This window comes from Falco cherrug, chromosome 3, assembly GCF_023634085.1.
Source record: "Falco cherrug isolate bFalChe1 chromosome 3, bFalChe1.pri, whole genome shotgun sequence".
In the NCBI taxonomy this organism is placed as follows: Eukaryota; Metazoa; Chordata; class Aves; order Falconiformes; family Falconidae; genus Falco; species Falco cherrug.
In genome coordinates, this window is record NC_073699.1 from 23,380,053 (window position 1) to 23,397,243 (window position 17,191).

The 17,191-nt window shown below is 34.6% G+C and overlaps 1 protein-coding gene across 3 annotated transcripts in view; it reads left to right on the forward strand.

Moving 5' to 3' along the window:
• Positions 1-17,191, forward strand: part of CSMD3 (CUB and Sushi multiple domains 3) — a 726,530-nt gene that overhangs the window by 104,594 nt on the left and 604,745 nt on the right. For all 3 annotated transcript variants that reach the window (XM_055706136.1, XM_055706138.1, XM_055706139.1), the window contains exon 3: positions 7,239-7,351. In XM_055706136.1, the coding sequence (XP_055562111.1) occupies positions 7,239-7,351 (113 nt within the window). The remainder of the gene's footprint in view (positions 1-7,238; positions 7,352-17,191) is intronic.

Consider the following 17,191-nt stretch of genomic DNA (forward strand, 5'->3'; position numbering starts at 1 on the left):
CAGCAGCATGAGCTATACTTCAGACTGAATGACCTGTATGCCTTCGTATGTGGAATATGGACTATTCAGTTTCAGGGAAGGAGGAGAAGCATGGGGTTAATATGTTATATGTTACTTTAAAGGTGCGTGGTCTTACTCAAAAGCAAAGATATATGTAGATAACAGTTGTAAGTAACTTTATTTTTTAAAGCAATTAATTTCTTAACTCCTTCATAAACATAAAAGCACCACTGATACTTAAATAATGTATTTAATTTTATAGATATCATCCAATATATCAGTAGTGAAATGCATACTTTATTTTTAAAAGCTTATTACCTTGCCTTTCCTAGCTTTTCTGTTGACTACTTTTTATGCTTAACTGCTACTGCTACCTAACTAGTTTTCAGTGCTTTTGGAACTTTCTACTGGTAGATGCTTAGTTTGCTGTTTAGAAATAAGAGGTGCTTACATGTCTGATGAATTGTTATAGAAGACAGACAAGAAAAAAGGACCACAAAACAGACTGAAAGGGAAGTGCGTGCTGGATTTTGCGTTGTCACGAAAGAGGGTAACCAGAAACATGCCAATAGGGAAACAGGTAATTTTAATGTGGCAGCCAGGATCTGGGATGCCGAATCGGACACAATGAACATTTAAAATTCATACTTTATTAAGTAATCATAACTTCTCTTCAGTATCTCAGTATTCAAAATAAGAAAATGCCATGACATATACAAGGAGATGAGGTCCTCAGAAAAAAAATAATTGATAAGTATTAGAAGACAAAAATAAAACTGTGCATAGAAACAATACTGAAGAAACCTATTATTTCAGTCAACCAGATGCTGATCACAACAAATGCAGTACCAAATCAGGTGAGAAGAACACACTTTTATCTTTTAAAAAATGCAAATAAGCAATCCCTTCTCCTGAGTGCATCTATGATTATTTTTAACGTATTTTTTTTTTCAATAATCGGAGCTAGTGGGAAAATGTTAAACAAGAATTTGGCAGGCAAAAGACCTAATCTTACTAAATTTGAAATTGAATCAGTGTAACATCAGGCTAGTCAGATAATAAATCTAATCATCTGCTACTTAGAAAATGATTAGAAGTGTATATGAATACACAAACACACAGATAGGCTCCATCAGCTAATAATGAATTCATCAGCATGTAGTCCAACAAGACCAAGCCCCAGCAGTACCTTACTAAGTTTAAGTTGTATTTATTTGGTAAGTATTAAATAGTAGTCAGCATAAACAGTACATAATATGTTACTGGACAGAAAATAGCAGAAAATAACACTATTGGTAGGAGGATTCCATTTAGTTTAATGGGAGAAATCCACTGGTTATGCAGCTTCATTTGTTTATGTACTATGGATTTTAAGGTTAATGTTCTTTGAATATTATCAAGTTGCATGGTTATTACTGAGATCAAAATTTCATAGTGGAAGAAAAAGAAGAGTTACCTATTATAAATGCAGCAGCTATAATTATAAAACTATTTTAGCTGTGGTTTCAATATATCAGATAATTCAATTTCCTGAAAACAGCTAAATATGCAATAACATTTCTACTGTCTTCACGAAGTTTGGCTTTACCTATAGGGAAGATTCTCAGTGAAGGTATAAAAAAAATAATTTTACCCAATTTTATTTTATGATTGGCATTTTGCTTATTTTGCCAATTCTTTTTCAGAATCCATCTTCTCCATTTGACATTAAGAATAAACAGTTCTTTGGAGATCAAACTAAAAGTGGAAATGGATGGATTTTGACACTAATTTTACAATCAAAGTTATAATAAATTGACATGTTGACATGTTCTATGTTTCTGCATTATTGTATGTAAATTAGGGACAAACATTTCTTACACCTTTCAGATTAGCCTAGAACTCTTCCTGTTGTAAAATTTCTGTGAGCTAATCAAAAGTTTATTGAAATCAAGTGAAAGACTACTAGTCACTTAAAAGATCTTTTGGTGAATGTCCTTTTATACTATCCAATCCAAACTGAAATATTCTAGATTAACTGTATAGTCTTTGGAAATCAGTAACAGACTTTAGAGAACTTAGAATTCTGTGAAGTATATAAAAAAACCCCTTTAAAATACATTTTAAAAAATGTATTTTAAAATTAAAAAGATAATCAAGGCTTTGTCCAAGAGCAATTATCTAAGATACACAGGAAATGAGGAAATGCTGTCAACTGATTTATCACACCACAATCTCAAGTAATCGATTTATCTAGACGAACTTTTGTGTGACTAATCAAGACTGCTTTCCATCATTTCAACTTTGCAGTTATGAAAAGATTGCTTTAATGTGATCCTGCAGCTGGGAGCATGTTTTTCCTTAAGGGCTTGTGAGTTTTAAGTCCAGCATGCAGCTAAAGGTGCGCTTGATATATGAGTAAAGCTTTATTCCAAGGACCACGGTGAAGCAGAAAATGAATGATTGATCAAACTTCAGAAATTTTCAGTCAGAAAAAGAGCTTGGAAACCATAAATCTAAGATGATTTGTCATTTTAAAATGATGATATAAATGATTTTTAAAAAAAAGAGATATGTTATAAATACTCTAGAAGTAATAGTCTTTCAAAGTACACTGTGAAAAAGGAAAACAGATTCAATTGCTTACTATTGTATGCACGTTTATTTTGTGAATTTACAGCATATGCCAAAATACAGTAACTCATAGGAAAAGTGGCACATACTGTAAATGGTGTGTTTGAAATAAAATATTAATGCAATTTTCAATCACTTATAAACCAAAAAATATATTACTACAGATTTTTATAAAGATTAAAACACAATCAACATTTCTTAGAATTTATTTACATATTTTAATTAATTTTTAATTGATTAATGAATTCCTGCAGACATAAGGCAATGTTTTGTTGCGTACTCCATTTGGCCTTTTCCATCACTGAAAAAACATATAAGGATGAATTCAGAGAACTTTGACACAGCTTCCTTCAAAACTATTTTCTCAGCTTGAAAGAGACATACTTTAGTCACTTTATTCGTACATCAGGAAATTTTGTGCACTTGCATCCTGAGTACTTAGAGACATCTGAGGACTCAAATAAGATCTGTCTTATTTTTCCAAGGCCTTAACGAATAAAGGTATAACACTCAATATAACAGATGTTATTACTTATTCACTTACAGTACTACTAATACTCATACTGCAAGTAACTAATGAAAAATCCCATTGCTAATACTTAAAAATGTCCAGAAACTTCCTAGAATTTTTGTCTCTTCTCTGGTGGTGTTCTCACCCTTCTGATGTCCTTCTGGGTCCCCAATAGCCTTGGTTTTTCCTCAGGAGGATGAAGAGGGTACCACAGAGTAGTTATAGTACTCTGTACTTACTGTTGCATCATAGAATCATTTAGATTAGAAAAGACCTTTGAGATCCATTACCCCTGGGCATTAACCACTAAAGCGTGCTGCCAAGCACACGTTGGATAACACTCCGTAGCTGAGCTGCAGCATCTCAATCAAAAATGCCAGGAGAATGTTATAGTTCAAAAATTCATTTTTTAAAGAGTTGAGACAGAAGGAAGTGTATTTCCTTCTCAGACTTCTATAGACATTGTCTTTAGTTCCCATGGTTTCTCACCACAGCAGTACATACCAATGGCTTGTGGGATTTCTTTATGGATTTGGGGGATTATTAAAAGAGCCAATTCCAAAACCAAAAAGGGAAAGAGGATGAGGACGGGGTAAATGAAAATCCTAAAAAAAAACCAACCCAAAAACAAACCAAACAAAACCTGCCACCTGTCCTAGTATAAATTTTTTTCTGCTGAGGGATGACTGCAGTGCTTAACAGAACATGCAGGCACATCTCAAATCCCTAAGTGATCCTACCCGGCCTCTAACTCTCCAGAAGAACATGGGTCTCATCTTGGTCCAATGGCACGTGTACCATCTCTGTGTTTATGTCTCAAATACCTCACAATACCTAAAACAGCAGTAGAGGGACATTCAAATCGCTCTATTAGGTATTTCAAATTTGAAAAAGTTGATGCAAATGGAATGGAATATGAAAATGGAATGTAAGAGAGAAAATCACTGTAGATAAAAAACCCTCAGCTACTACAGGAAATTTGAATTTTAAGTCTGTTTAATATGCAGATGATACCAGCTTAAGGAGATGACTGTTTGTTTTGCGTAAGTGTCCCACCTATAGTTTTGCTTTTACCAGGGTAATCTCTTAATAGGTGTGGCTGGTCTAAAGAAGCGGTATCAGACTTATGCACATACATTATCTTACAGGCAATTTGCTGCTTAGCTGACATCTCTCTCCTGCAGTTACTATGTACTTCCTATGTTTCATCTTAAATGACAAACTATTCAAGCTAACATTTATGACTTTTTGTAGACTTTTACATACAAATGAGACTTAAACTCTGAGGTCAATGTACTGTAGTACCCAATGAATAATACTCAAGTATTAGGTTACTTCAATTGTTTGAAAAAAATACATTACATTGCATTTAGAAAATTTGCAATATTTTACCAAGCGATATTTGCGTGTTGTATTATTACATATTAGATTTTTTAAATTCATTTTGCATTTACTAAACCACAAATAAAACCTCTGCACTTTTTTTTCCTATTAAGTGTAATGACTAGAATAAAGAAACCAACTAAAACTTTCTGCATAAATGCAGCATAACAATGATGATAAAGGGCATACCCCTGAAAGCTCTTATAATGGTCTGTTTTGCATGAGGAGCTTGTAACACTTGCCACAATAGTAACATATGTGTTCATTTTTTAAAAAAACCCTATCCATCTAAGCTGTGCACGTGTACCACTCGTAAGATTAAAACATTTGGGATAAATGTATATTTCTTTTCTGCTGGCTATGCGTTTATGCCCACAATTCCCTCAGATCAGTGAGTAGCTAAGTAGATACCAATAAACCTGCTGGGTGCTGCAGATAAAAGTTTTATTAAAATTGTTGCCTTGGGTTTATTTCAGGTGAGTTTACTTTCAAGTGGTGATACCAATGAATTAAAGTACGTACTGGTTTATGAATAAGGTAATGGGAAAATTCCACTGATATTGATGTGTCAAACAATTATGCATATGCTCATTTGGGAAACATAAGTGTTTAGTTATATTTTTTTGTTAGAACAAAAATGTATTCTCGTAATCAATTAAAAAAAGTATTTTCTAAATATTCTGTAAATAATTCTCTCCTTTCATATTAATATTAATTCTTTAATCTAGTCTTGTTCTAATGACATTATTCATGAAAATGCTAATGACAAAACAAATAATATGTTTCTGGATACACACACCGATGACTTGCTGCGTGTATGTAGATCTGCATATACACCTCTTTAAGTGTCATTGCTACTTCTGTTCATGTTTTTCAGTTTTCTACTCATTATGCTGTGAGTAATATATCTTATCTTTTGGCTTTCATAGTTGTCATGATTGTAACCAATAGTATATATTGGCTATTGCAACGTCTTTAACAGTGTTTTCAGTAAGAGCATAGGGTAATGAATGGATATTCTCTGGGGAAAAAAAGACAGGCTATTCTGGAGGTTTTTTTGCCAAAGATTGCTTAAGAAAAAAACAACAGTAAAACACCCATTATAGACTATCTATTAACAACACCAAGTAAATAGTCATCAGAGAAAAATATAGAACTTTTAATGCTCCCCACAGCAAATGAGTATTATGGTAAATTACTGGTACACTATACAGAACTGATCTAAAGGTATTTTAACATTAAAAATAAATAAAACATTAAATAAATGTAATATTGAAATTCAATAATTTTTTAGAAAATAATTTCCTGACCTTTAAAATTCTGTCATCACTCTCTGTCTTTCCTTCTGGTAAGACTAGAAGTACTGATAATGGTAGGACATAACTTATTTATTCATCGCAGAACAAGACTGACACTGAATTTCAGTGCAAGCAGCAGCAAATGTATTAAAGCAATATTAAGCACCATTGGTGTCTGCAGTACTTATATCAAGCAAAATCAAAAAATATACCTTTTTATTCCAGTAAAAAAATATCAGAGTTTATATCTTTTTTCTAAATGTCCACAAGACCAACTTATGAATTAGGTGTTCTGGAATCCTGTAATGATGTATTGCAAAATCAAATGTCTCTGTGAATCTCATTTAATACATAGCTGTCCCTTCCAATCTAAATTTTTCTATAATTATAACTTCAAAGTAAGAAGTAAAAATGGGGCCTGGCTACAAACACATGAAAACAATTTAATGTTAATAATTATTAAAATAAATCATCCTAATCTGCTACAGAATTTGCCACACATGGCCAACCGGGCTCCAAAGGCATATCTAGGTGTCACTGGTGAGTATACACAGCTAAATTACTTGATTTGCTCTTTAGATATTTTTGACACGTAAATACTTTGGGGTTTGTTGGTCTGGTATGAACCCTGAAGAGGTTATTTTCCTAGAACAGAGAAAGTAAGTGTTATCATATGTACATCAAATTAAAAGATTGTGCAGAGCTGAGTATTAGTAGAACATAGCAGTGCTATGGGTACACAAAAATTCAAACATAGCGGTTTTAATAAAACTGACCAACCAAAGAAACCCAAAATCCTAGTAACCCTGTAATTCCTTGTAAGAGAGCTTGCTTTATGGATGTGTGATTTCAAAATGATGCTCTCTGGATTTCCTGGTAGAGGTGAAAGCAGAAATATCTTCTCTGAGGCTGGAGTACACAGATTAAAAAATCTTAAATTCTCTCATGAAAGTGACTCATGCTCCCCTTTCTTTCATCATATGACTGCAGGCAATTCATCCACTACAAACTTTAACAGAAGCCTGTGTAAAATATGTGCAATTTTGCCTGGGCAAAATAATACAATAGATGCTTGAACATAACCCTAACGAGTGTAAATTGACTGATGGTTTGTGGGCTTTTTTTTTTTTTTTTCCATCAATTGATAATCTGGACCATTTTTAAAGTCCATTTTCTATATCTTACTATCATGTCTACTAAGTACAGTTTTCTCAAACTGATACACCTTACCTGGTTCAGTGTCCATGAAGGCTGCTAAAATTTTATATTGAATCTTTAAACTATCATATGAAAATAATTTTTTCAAGTAATATAAACTATACACTTTCAAGTCAGTTGCGCTTTCCATGATGAAATATTGTTTGGAACAGACATCTGTCACAGTTTTATTTTTCAGACAATTAACCATGGGTTCTGCTTTTTTTGTTTCTCAGGTTAACAGGATTTCATCTTCCTCCACCTGTGACAAGTACAAAATCTGTATTTTCACTGCGCTTGACAAGTGACTTTGCAGTTAGTGCTCATGGGTTTAAAGTTTATTATGAAGGTAAGACATTCTTAAGAAAATATTCTGGATTTTGGATTTTTTTCTCTGATCTCTATACATAATAAAACTAAATGTTCCACTAAAATGTCTACAAATACACATTTACACCTTTATCCTAGTTACAATGTTTGCTTTTCATGGAGTCATTCAGATGCATAGGCTTACATCTGAAATCAAAATATTTAAAACTCAGCTGTCTGTAGTCCCACCCAGACACAAATGTTATACGACCTTTCCTTTCTTTAAATTTGAAAAAAACATAATCATAATCTTTCTGGTCCTTCTAACATATGCTTATTCAAATTAATGGCAAGAAATTACTAACTCTTGAATTTCACTAGATAGTTGAATTTATATTTGCAAGTTTTATGGATAGATTCCTTCTCATACTTTTGCATAGGAGAAATGCTGACTCAGTTCTCTGAACTGACATAAAGCTACTTCCCTATTGCAGTTTTCACAACTGTCTACATTTTTCACACAGACACTGAAGTAAAGGAGGTGGCACATGTATTCCTGAAGTCCAGAAGTTCCTATTACTGTGTGTATGTTCTAGGAAGGACCTTGTTTATGATCAAGTTCACTTTAGTCATGTTTGAAGAGTTGGAATATATCATCTATCAATTTATTTTTTAGATCATTTTATTGGCACTGGGACCATGAGCAAGTATTTATAGGATATAAACAGAAACTTGCTTTTTCTACACCCCCCCCCCCCCCTTTTTTTTCTTCTTCTTTTCCTTATTTAAATTGATGTAAAGACACTTGATCATTTTCCTTCTGTTTAGCATCTCTCTCAGCAAGCCAGGAGCTATAGTAAACTGCGTGGAGAATCTCTGAGACCATTGTACCCTGCTCAGTCCCATCTGCAAAAGAAACTAATCTTTGAGAAAGTAACTAGCTGAGTAACGCTTTGACAGCTAGGAAAATATCTGTAAACTGGAAATGCAATGAAGGGCTGCCATAGAAGCACAGCCCACAATCACTCTGTAGTAAAATATCTTCAGCCATTGACACAGTTTACTTTCAGACATGATGTGTTAGAATGCTACTTCATATAGATGTTCCCTCCTATATGCGCTTACGTCAAGATATGAAATGAAAAACGTATAAGAATTTTCAAGCCTTTCTTGTCCTTCGAGTTATTATAGAAAATAGATGAAGCAATTACACTTTTTTCTGGTTTACACATAAGCAAGAGATAGTTTACAAAACAGAAATTCAAGCTATGTGTAACTGGTTTTGGCTGGATTATAGCTACTTTGTAGTTTGTCAATTCAACCTAAGTGTAACGGGGTTTTTTTGGCTAGATTATAGCTACTCTGTAGTCTGATAATTTTTCAAGTGTTCAGTACCTTTGTTCAGCAGCAGCATTATTGCAAAAATTTCATATGGAAATATACTATGCAATTCTTATGGAATATTAACTATTTAAAATATAGTATGTACTTCTCATGCATGTTAGGAAAATATGCAGCATTTTTCATCATTGATGTGGTGCCATAAATTGGGAAATTCAGATTCACTATATATGGTATCATCTGCTGTCCTTGTATGTTGGTTGCCAAAAGGTTTTGCACTACTAATCCTAACAGGTAGTGTACTATGCATTTCAGTTATCATAGAGAATGATTAAACTTGAAATAGAAGATCACTAAGAGATTTCAATTTGCACATATGACTGACGCCTCACATAGTTCCTTTCCAGGCTAAAATAACGTGGTGAATAATAAAACTCAGGCTCCTAAATCACTGACAAAGTGTGGGGATATCTTACTTTCAACCACAGAAATCAGCATTTTAGAACAAAACATAAACTTGTTACCTTGAATTTTATACTCATCTTTCTGGAATCTGAGGCATTATTTTGTGAAATCAGGAATATTGAAAGAAGTTAGGCTAGAGCCCAAAGTTTTAGTTAAATGCAGTCTCTCTTACCATGGCCAGACCTGCTTTTTGAAGAGTTGCATCAAAGCACCTTTGTTCAGTTTTTTTTCTTTCAATTCCTGTTTTTCTGACTTCCTATGAAGTTTCCTGTCTTTATACCCAGCCAGCAAAGATATGAAAACTCATTTTGTTACATTCATTTCATGCATTGTTCCTTGACATGAGAGAATAGATGTATTTAAATGGTAATCACATCAGGGCAATCTCCGTTTCTGTTCTTGTACTCTTTGTGAATGTGTATAACCCTGCAATCAACATTTTCAGGTCTGGTTCTACCTAGTAACCAATTTTTAAAAATTTTGATTGCCCAGTACCTCTTCTTTTACCTTCCTGATGAAACATCTGCATACTGAGTACCCCTAAATATCAGACCACATACTTAAGTGCTTCATTATGGATCTGTAATTTGAGACCTAAGATAGAAATGATTAGCACCTTATCATTCAAATAAAGCAGAATGATAGAGACAGCATGAAAGGCAGGATAAGCAGTAGAGACATATATCTGAAGAGATTAGATCCAGGTGTGATTTGAAAAAGAAGGAACATACCTTTCATAATCAGTGATCATTTAACAGACTTTCCTTTGAAACATTTGGAAATAGATGTCATAGATGGTTATATGGGATACATTACTATTCACTGTCTAAAAAAAACCCAACAAACAACCAACACCCCCAAAAAAACAAACAAAAAAAGCCCCAAACCAAATAAACAAAGCCCACCAACAGCTCCTTCTCAGACCTCCTATCTGCCTTGAGATATTTGCAGTTGAGCTGAAAGTTGACAAGAAACTCCAGAGTACCTGATATTATCTGCGGGAAATATGACTCTACCATGGAATTTCTTGATCACAGCATAGAGGAACATATTAATTTTCTGGTCTCCTGAGGAAAAAAAATGAAAAGACATGAATTTATATCATCAGTAGAACTACTATTCTGGGGCACATGCAAGCGTCTGCAATTGCATCCAGTCAAACTAAGTACACAACAGACCACAGAAACACCAACTCTGGCCTCCTACCATCAATACCATAAGACTCAGTCTGTACCCTCTGTCCCTTCACCCTTCTCTTTGTCTCTTCTTCTCTCCTTTGCTTCTCACCTGTCTTTCTTTCCTCAGTGTCAAGTGGGATATTTGGGTTAGATTTGGTACTGTTTTTTTTAAGTTCAGTTTGTCTATTATTTAGGAAAGAACACATTTGAGAAATACACCTGTCTATATAGCACAATACCCGCGGAGAAAAAAGATTTCGTGAGAGAAAACTGAAACAGATTACTCAAAAGAAAAGGACTTCACTTACAGTGACAACAGAAAATGATGACATGCATTGAAAATTCGGGAGGGATTTTAAGACAAAAACTCGAGCTATAATAATTACCAGCCGCAATTTATCATTTTGTCTCTGTCTAGCAGCACAGCTTTGCTGGCTGGCTGGAGTAAGAAATGGGGGAAGTCTGCTGATTCTATGCCTGGTGGGTTTTTTTGTTTTGTGTTTTGTGGTTTTTTTGTTTGGGTTTTTTTTTTTTTTTTAGTAGCTTTCAGGGTCTGTGTAACATGCATGGCTATTAACATATGGAGGATAAGTGTTATACTTAATCTCCTGTTTGATAATTTAGGCCAAGTCATAGTGTAGCTGTGTCCTTTTTATTTTATTTCTGATAAGATTATTTTGGGTTTGGAATAGAAGAATTTGATGCACTTTTCCATTTCCTGTGTTCCTAAGATACATAAGCAGCTTTATTCATTGAGAGCACAGCAGGGGAAATACAGCTGCTGAGAAAGAAAGCAACAAAGCAGCTTGGCCCATACAGCGAGGGGCTTCAGTGACCCCAGTCCTGCTTTGAACAGTGCTTCCTTTGGTTCTTGCTGGGCTATTTAACAGCTATTAAACAGGTAACTGACATTGTTAAAATCATTGACTTCATTAACAAATTTACTGCTAGAATTTATGGCAATCTTCATTCGAGGTAAATACGATAGGCATTTTTGTGCTATTCTATTGATCATGGATAAGAAAAAAGGAACTTAGTATGTAAGTTATTCTTATACATAAAACTATGAATGTCCTGGAGATTAAGCACAATTATTTATAATAGTGTTATGAAATATAATTTTATCTGTTTTGTAGTGCTACACATCTTTTAAAAGATGAATTATAAAACTGAATTACTGTACACTGCATAAATAATGAAATGGTCTTCATGTTTGTACTGGGGTGGTGCAATAGGAATTCGGCAATTCTGCTGAAATGATTTTGAGAGGGGTTTGCGAGCAATTTTTAAAATTTCAAGACTTATCTTTATAGGTAACAGGAGGTGGGAGAAGGAAAGAAGGGAGCAGATGGTATTTATTAACATAATAGAATTTCCATCTAGTAACTTCTAGGGATCTATTACACATTTCTTTCGGGAATATTAAGAAAAATTGGTAGCTGATGTACGGGATTATTGAAGCATGTAGATCAGAAATAATATTAGGACTTAAACGTGCCAGGATGTGGATGCTAAAAATAATTTTGGCTGTCGGTATAAAGCTAGAGAATGTGAACAAATAGGATAATATATTTTTAGCTCTTCTGCATATCAAAATTCAGAAATGTTACTACACATAATCTAAATCTTGGATTTAGGTAAGGTTCACAAAGTACTAGTTGTATTAAGCTAATAATATCACTACTAACTTCATGTAAAAATTTAAAGGATTACTAATGAATTACTGCTTAATATTGGAGAGGTGTCTATAAAAGATCTGCACAAAAAATGTTTGCTAGGCTAGAGTTGTAAAAGCCACAGACTTTAAGTTCTAAAGTTGTCACCAGGCTTACTACCTGACAGATACCATAGGCTTTTTGTTATTGTTGTTGTTCAGATTTTGCCATAGCTGTTTTGGGTATGGCTACTTTCTGTCATAAGATTGCTTCAGCAAGCCCTTAATAAAAATGGAATTAAATAGAATTTGCCTAGTGTTTCTGAAAGAAAGTTCACAAAGAAAAAAAAAAATCAAGAATGCTTAAATTACCTAAACATATATTGATCATTTAAACTCCTATTTTAAAAATGAAGCCTATTAAATCTAACAAGGAAACATACTAAATATAAGATTACAATCTTAATTCTGAATTTTTACTGTAATTTAACCTGTTAGATAACAAGTTAAAAAAAAAAAAAAAAAAAGGGTGCTGGAGTTTCTTTTGGCTGAATATATGAGTATCTGCCATATTGTCTAAGGAGTCACATAAAACTATCTGTCATATCCTTCTGATCTTGGAATACTAACTGTGGACAGAAAACATCCCAACAATGCCTATTCATAGACTTGTATCTACTGTCCACAGCATGTCATGCAGAAATAAAATGGCTTTATATTCAGCGAAATAAAAAACATGGAAGATGCTTATCAGGCTTTGGCTTTATTGTACCATTTGTCAAGACAGTCATTAACGTGGTAGGTAGTTCTGAAATCCCTTTGGTAAATGGAAGTCAAAGGGAAAATTATGATTGTCAATATTTTAAAATTGATGTAATAAATGAAGGGGAGTTATCAAATCGCAAGCAAAGTTTAAAGAAAGAATAAATAAATATTTATGCTATAAAATGTAGTGCTAGGTCATGTTGCAAGTTTGCAGTGTAACTGCACTAAGAGAATTAAAGCTGCACAAATTTTATGTTGTGATTAACAATAGCAGAACATTATCCTGCTTTTGATCATATTATTAATAGTTCAGCATCACTCCAGACAAGAAAAAGCAAATCAAAATATTCATTCTATTAAAATAAAAAAAACCACCTTAGATATTTTATCTGGTAAAACTATAAATCTATATTCTTTGCCATGTGTCATACAGAGATGTATAGTCACATGACATCTTCCTAGGCAATGTTTTTTAAAATTGCAAGTAATATTTCGAAAATACACTCTTGTCAGTTAATATTTAACATTGTCACTAAATAAAATGAGTATTGTCTGGGAAAATACTTGTTTTCTTCCAGTTGACCTCGTGTAGCCTGTGTGTCACAATAGACCATTGCCTCAGGACTACCATGCTAATCCTAATGCCAGAAGTACTTGTAATGCTGTAGCACAGAAGGGAGTCACTCGTTATGAAATCAATAGCAGGTTGCCTTGGTGCTTATTAATTTTGCCATTATTATACCATTCCTGTATAGATCCAGAGAGTAAAGAAAAATAGACCAGTGGACTTAAATCTGGTTAATTTTTATTGCATTTCACACCTTTTTCTTATACTGCAATCACTAAAGAATAACTTCTGAAAACAAATTCAGCTCTTGAAGACATCAAGATTTAAGAAAAATATCACTTGCTTTGATTCCACTGGCCACTCTGCCTCACTGATATGTAAGACTTCTTACTCTGTTTTCAAAACTTCTAGTCGCTGGCTTTTGTTCTGCTTTTATCTCCTAAATTACAGAGCCCTTAGTGTCAGCATCTGTTAGTTCTTATGCTAGGTTCTTAAGTACTGCAATAAAATTACACACTTCAGACTATTCTTTCTCTTTAAAGTCTTAACATCCAGTATTTTGTCCCAAATCACAAACTATTTTGTGCTGTTCTACATTTTCATCATTTTGTGGGTGTTGTGATGTCTGTGTGAAAAACAGGTCTGGTCAGTACACTTGTCTGAGCCTGCAACCTCATCACCGCAATCTGTCCTATCTTCTTGTTAAATCCTTTTTTAACTCTCAATGCGATCTCTCTACCTGTGTGAGAGGGCTTCAAGGGCTGAGTGACAGCTACTGGCGTCACACTGGTACCTGGGGGATTGCGAATGTGTGTGCACCTGTGACCCCAGGAGGTCCTGGGTGTGTGCCTGGGTCAGTGACCTCCTGCATATGCCAAAAAAGGGATCTGACTGCTAGTGCTTGTGTTTTATGCGAGTACGTTCCTGTAGGTACCTGCTGTTGAAGGAAGCACCTTGCCTGGGGCAGTCTGTAGCCAGTCCTGTGTCTTCTGCATGTCCCTCTGTTTCTCTGGCATAAGTACTCAGCTGTGCAACTGGTGGAATCTGCAAATGGGAAAGTAGCAACAAGGTCCATCAGCCCAAGACAGACACTCCCAGGTCTCAAGGTGCCCCCAGCTTGCCTTCTATGGCTGGGCAAGAGAAACCTCCAAGCCCCTGGGCTGCTGGAGGCAGTGGTCATTTATTACATCCCTTCAACATATTTAAATGTCATTTGAGTTCATAAAGAATAATATGCCCTCGGTAACTCTGTGCTGACTATTCCCAGTTACCTTCATCCTTCAGTGTTAGAAAATGGATTACAAAAGTGTGCTCTTCACACTATTCCAGAAACTGAGGGAAGAGTTACTAGTTTACAGTGCCTGTGGTGGCCTCTTGCTTTCATTAGGACAGGTACATCACTAGTCTGTCTAGTCAAGGGACTATCACTGATTGATGTAATTTTTAATGGATTACAGACAGCAGTTTTTCAGTCATGGTGGGACAGCTCTTTCAGTACCCTTGGGTGAATCTATGAATGTGACTATATTCAACTTCTTTCCATAATCCCTCAACTCCACGCCCAGAATGGACTGCCTCTCTCCCCCCCAACCATATTGATACATGAAGAATTTTCTTCTTGTGAAGACCAACGCATAGAAGGCATCATGTTCTCTAGCCTTTTCCATGTTATCTATGGTTGTATTCCCCACACACTTTTTGCTACTAGCATACCTGTAGAATCCCTTTTTATAATCCATAACACTTCTTGCTAGCCCCTTGAACTTTGACCTTCTGCATTTTGTCCCTAAGTACTGAAACAACACGTTTGTACTCATTTCTTGTTGTCTATTCTTTTTTCCAATCTCTTTGTTGTCTGTACTTCTTTGCATTTTAGATCATTAAGCTCCCTTCTTAGGCTCATGAGTCATCTGCCAAAGTTCATTTCCCCTTAAAATAGTTGGTTGTCTTTTAGAAAATCAGCCATCTCTCTGGCTGCCCTTCCTTCTCGTAATTGCTTCCCCAGAGATTCTATGTAACAATTCCCCAAATAACTCCAAATATGATGTCTTAAAGTCTAGTGTCCCAATTTTACTACTTTGTTCCCAGCTCAATTCTCTTCTACTCTGTAGTTAGGTCCCTGCCCCCAACAAGACTATTTTTAAAGGCCCTGCTTTTGAGGTAAGCAAGTCTGCCTGTGCTTATGTTCTTCTTTGCTTGATCATGTAGTTTCGTTTCCTCTCAGCAGTCCTACTTCATCTTCAGATGAGGTACCATGATTAAGGAGGCCAAGCTCTTGAAGCTAGGCACTGGCCTGCTGGATGCGCTTCCTCATTGCCAGAGCTTTTCTCCTAACCAGAAGGATTGATAGGGATGCCAACACCATCTGGGATCATATTCCCCTCATTCTTGCCCTCAGAATTCCATACCAACCTTTGATCTGCTTAAGGTTTCCCTTTGCCACATTTTTGCCACTTCCATGGCTAAGCAGCGTGAAGTAGCAGTTGTGAAGCTGAACAGATATCAATTGCTCTGTGAAATTATGGATCTGGGCTCAAGGCAAAAAGCACATTGTCCAGGATTATAGGTCTTGGCTTGAAGGCAGGGGACTGTGCCATGCAGGAGAGAATATTTAACCACTAGCTACATCTCGAAAGTTCAGTATAGATGGCTGTGTCACTTTATTAGCAGTATGCAAAAGTACAGTTAAAGATTGTTCCTGCTGCCAAGGATTTGACAACCTATTTTCAAGAGAATATGTGTTAAATGCATCTAGAAAGACTTCTCTTCCTTGTTCTTTCATTTGCAAAATAACATATCATTTATAGCAAAAAAGCTCATGTACGTGTGCTTGATTATAGACCTAGTGTTTTATTCTACTGCAATTGCCAGCTGGACTTCAGTTGTTTTATGTTGGATGCTAAATTTTCTTTGATAAATCTTAAAAAATTAAATAAATAAATTGATTGATTAGAGAGCCACAGAAACCTGCATGATTTTGTTCCAGGCAAAATGAATGGAAATATATTCATTTGTTTCAACATCTGCAAAAAAGGTCATTATTTGAAAGTTAAAACCCAATCATTTCTTCTGCCTTAAGAAATATTTAATTATTGGGAGAAAAAAATATCTCTCCTTAGTCTGGAAAAAATTCACTTACTATTCCAATGTTCTGTTTAATTTATTTCTTTCAGAATAATGTTGTTAAATAAGCCATATTTGTCAACCTATGCTACAGTAATTTATCATTTTGATACACGCTTCATATTGAAGCTTAACTAAGACAGTGATTAATTTGAGATCTTAATTAAATGTCAGCCTTACTTTAGGTTTTTTCTTGTATTTTCATTGTCAATTTTCATGAAAAAAAAAATTGAATATACACTGCAAGTCTTGAAAGAAATGTCCCAAGAGATTCTGAGTTTTTCTTTGTGACTTACATTCTTCATCTACTGGACTGTCATATTATTAAGTACAATACCCTGACAAAAGCAAATCTTAGTGCAATCAAATTTAAGATTCACATTTTGATCCCATGTCTAGACAAGTAGCAGTAACTGTAATCCAATATAGTTGAAAAAGTATTCTGTAGGAACTAATATACTGCTTATTAAAGTACCAAATGAAATGCAGCTCCTTGTTTATAAGCCCTTGTTTCCCTCATGCTTTTCCTAAATTACAGCTCAAGGAAATTTTGAAGTAGTAATATGCAATAGCAGAATTTGAAATATCCATAAAGTTCATAAAAATGGAGCTACTAATGGGTGATACTTAAACTTCTAGAAATATATGGTTGAATTCTTCAACCCACATTTGGTATTTGATAGAATTTTGGCTTTGATTTTGTCAGCTTTCATAGAATTTCTGTATCAATAATATCAAAATACACAGGTCTACAAGAACAAGTTTGGTATGCTCAGCATGAAATCT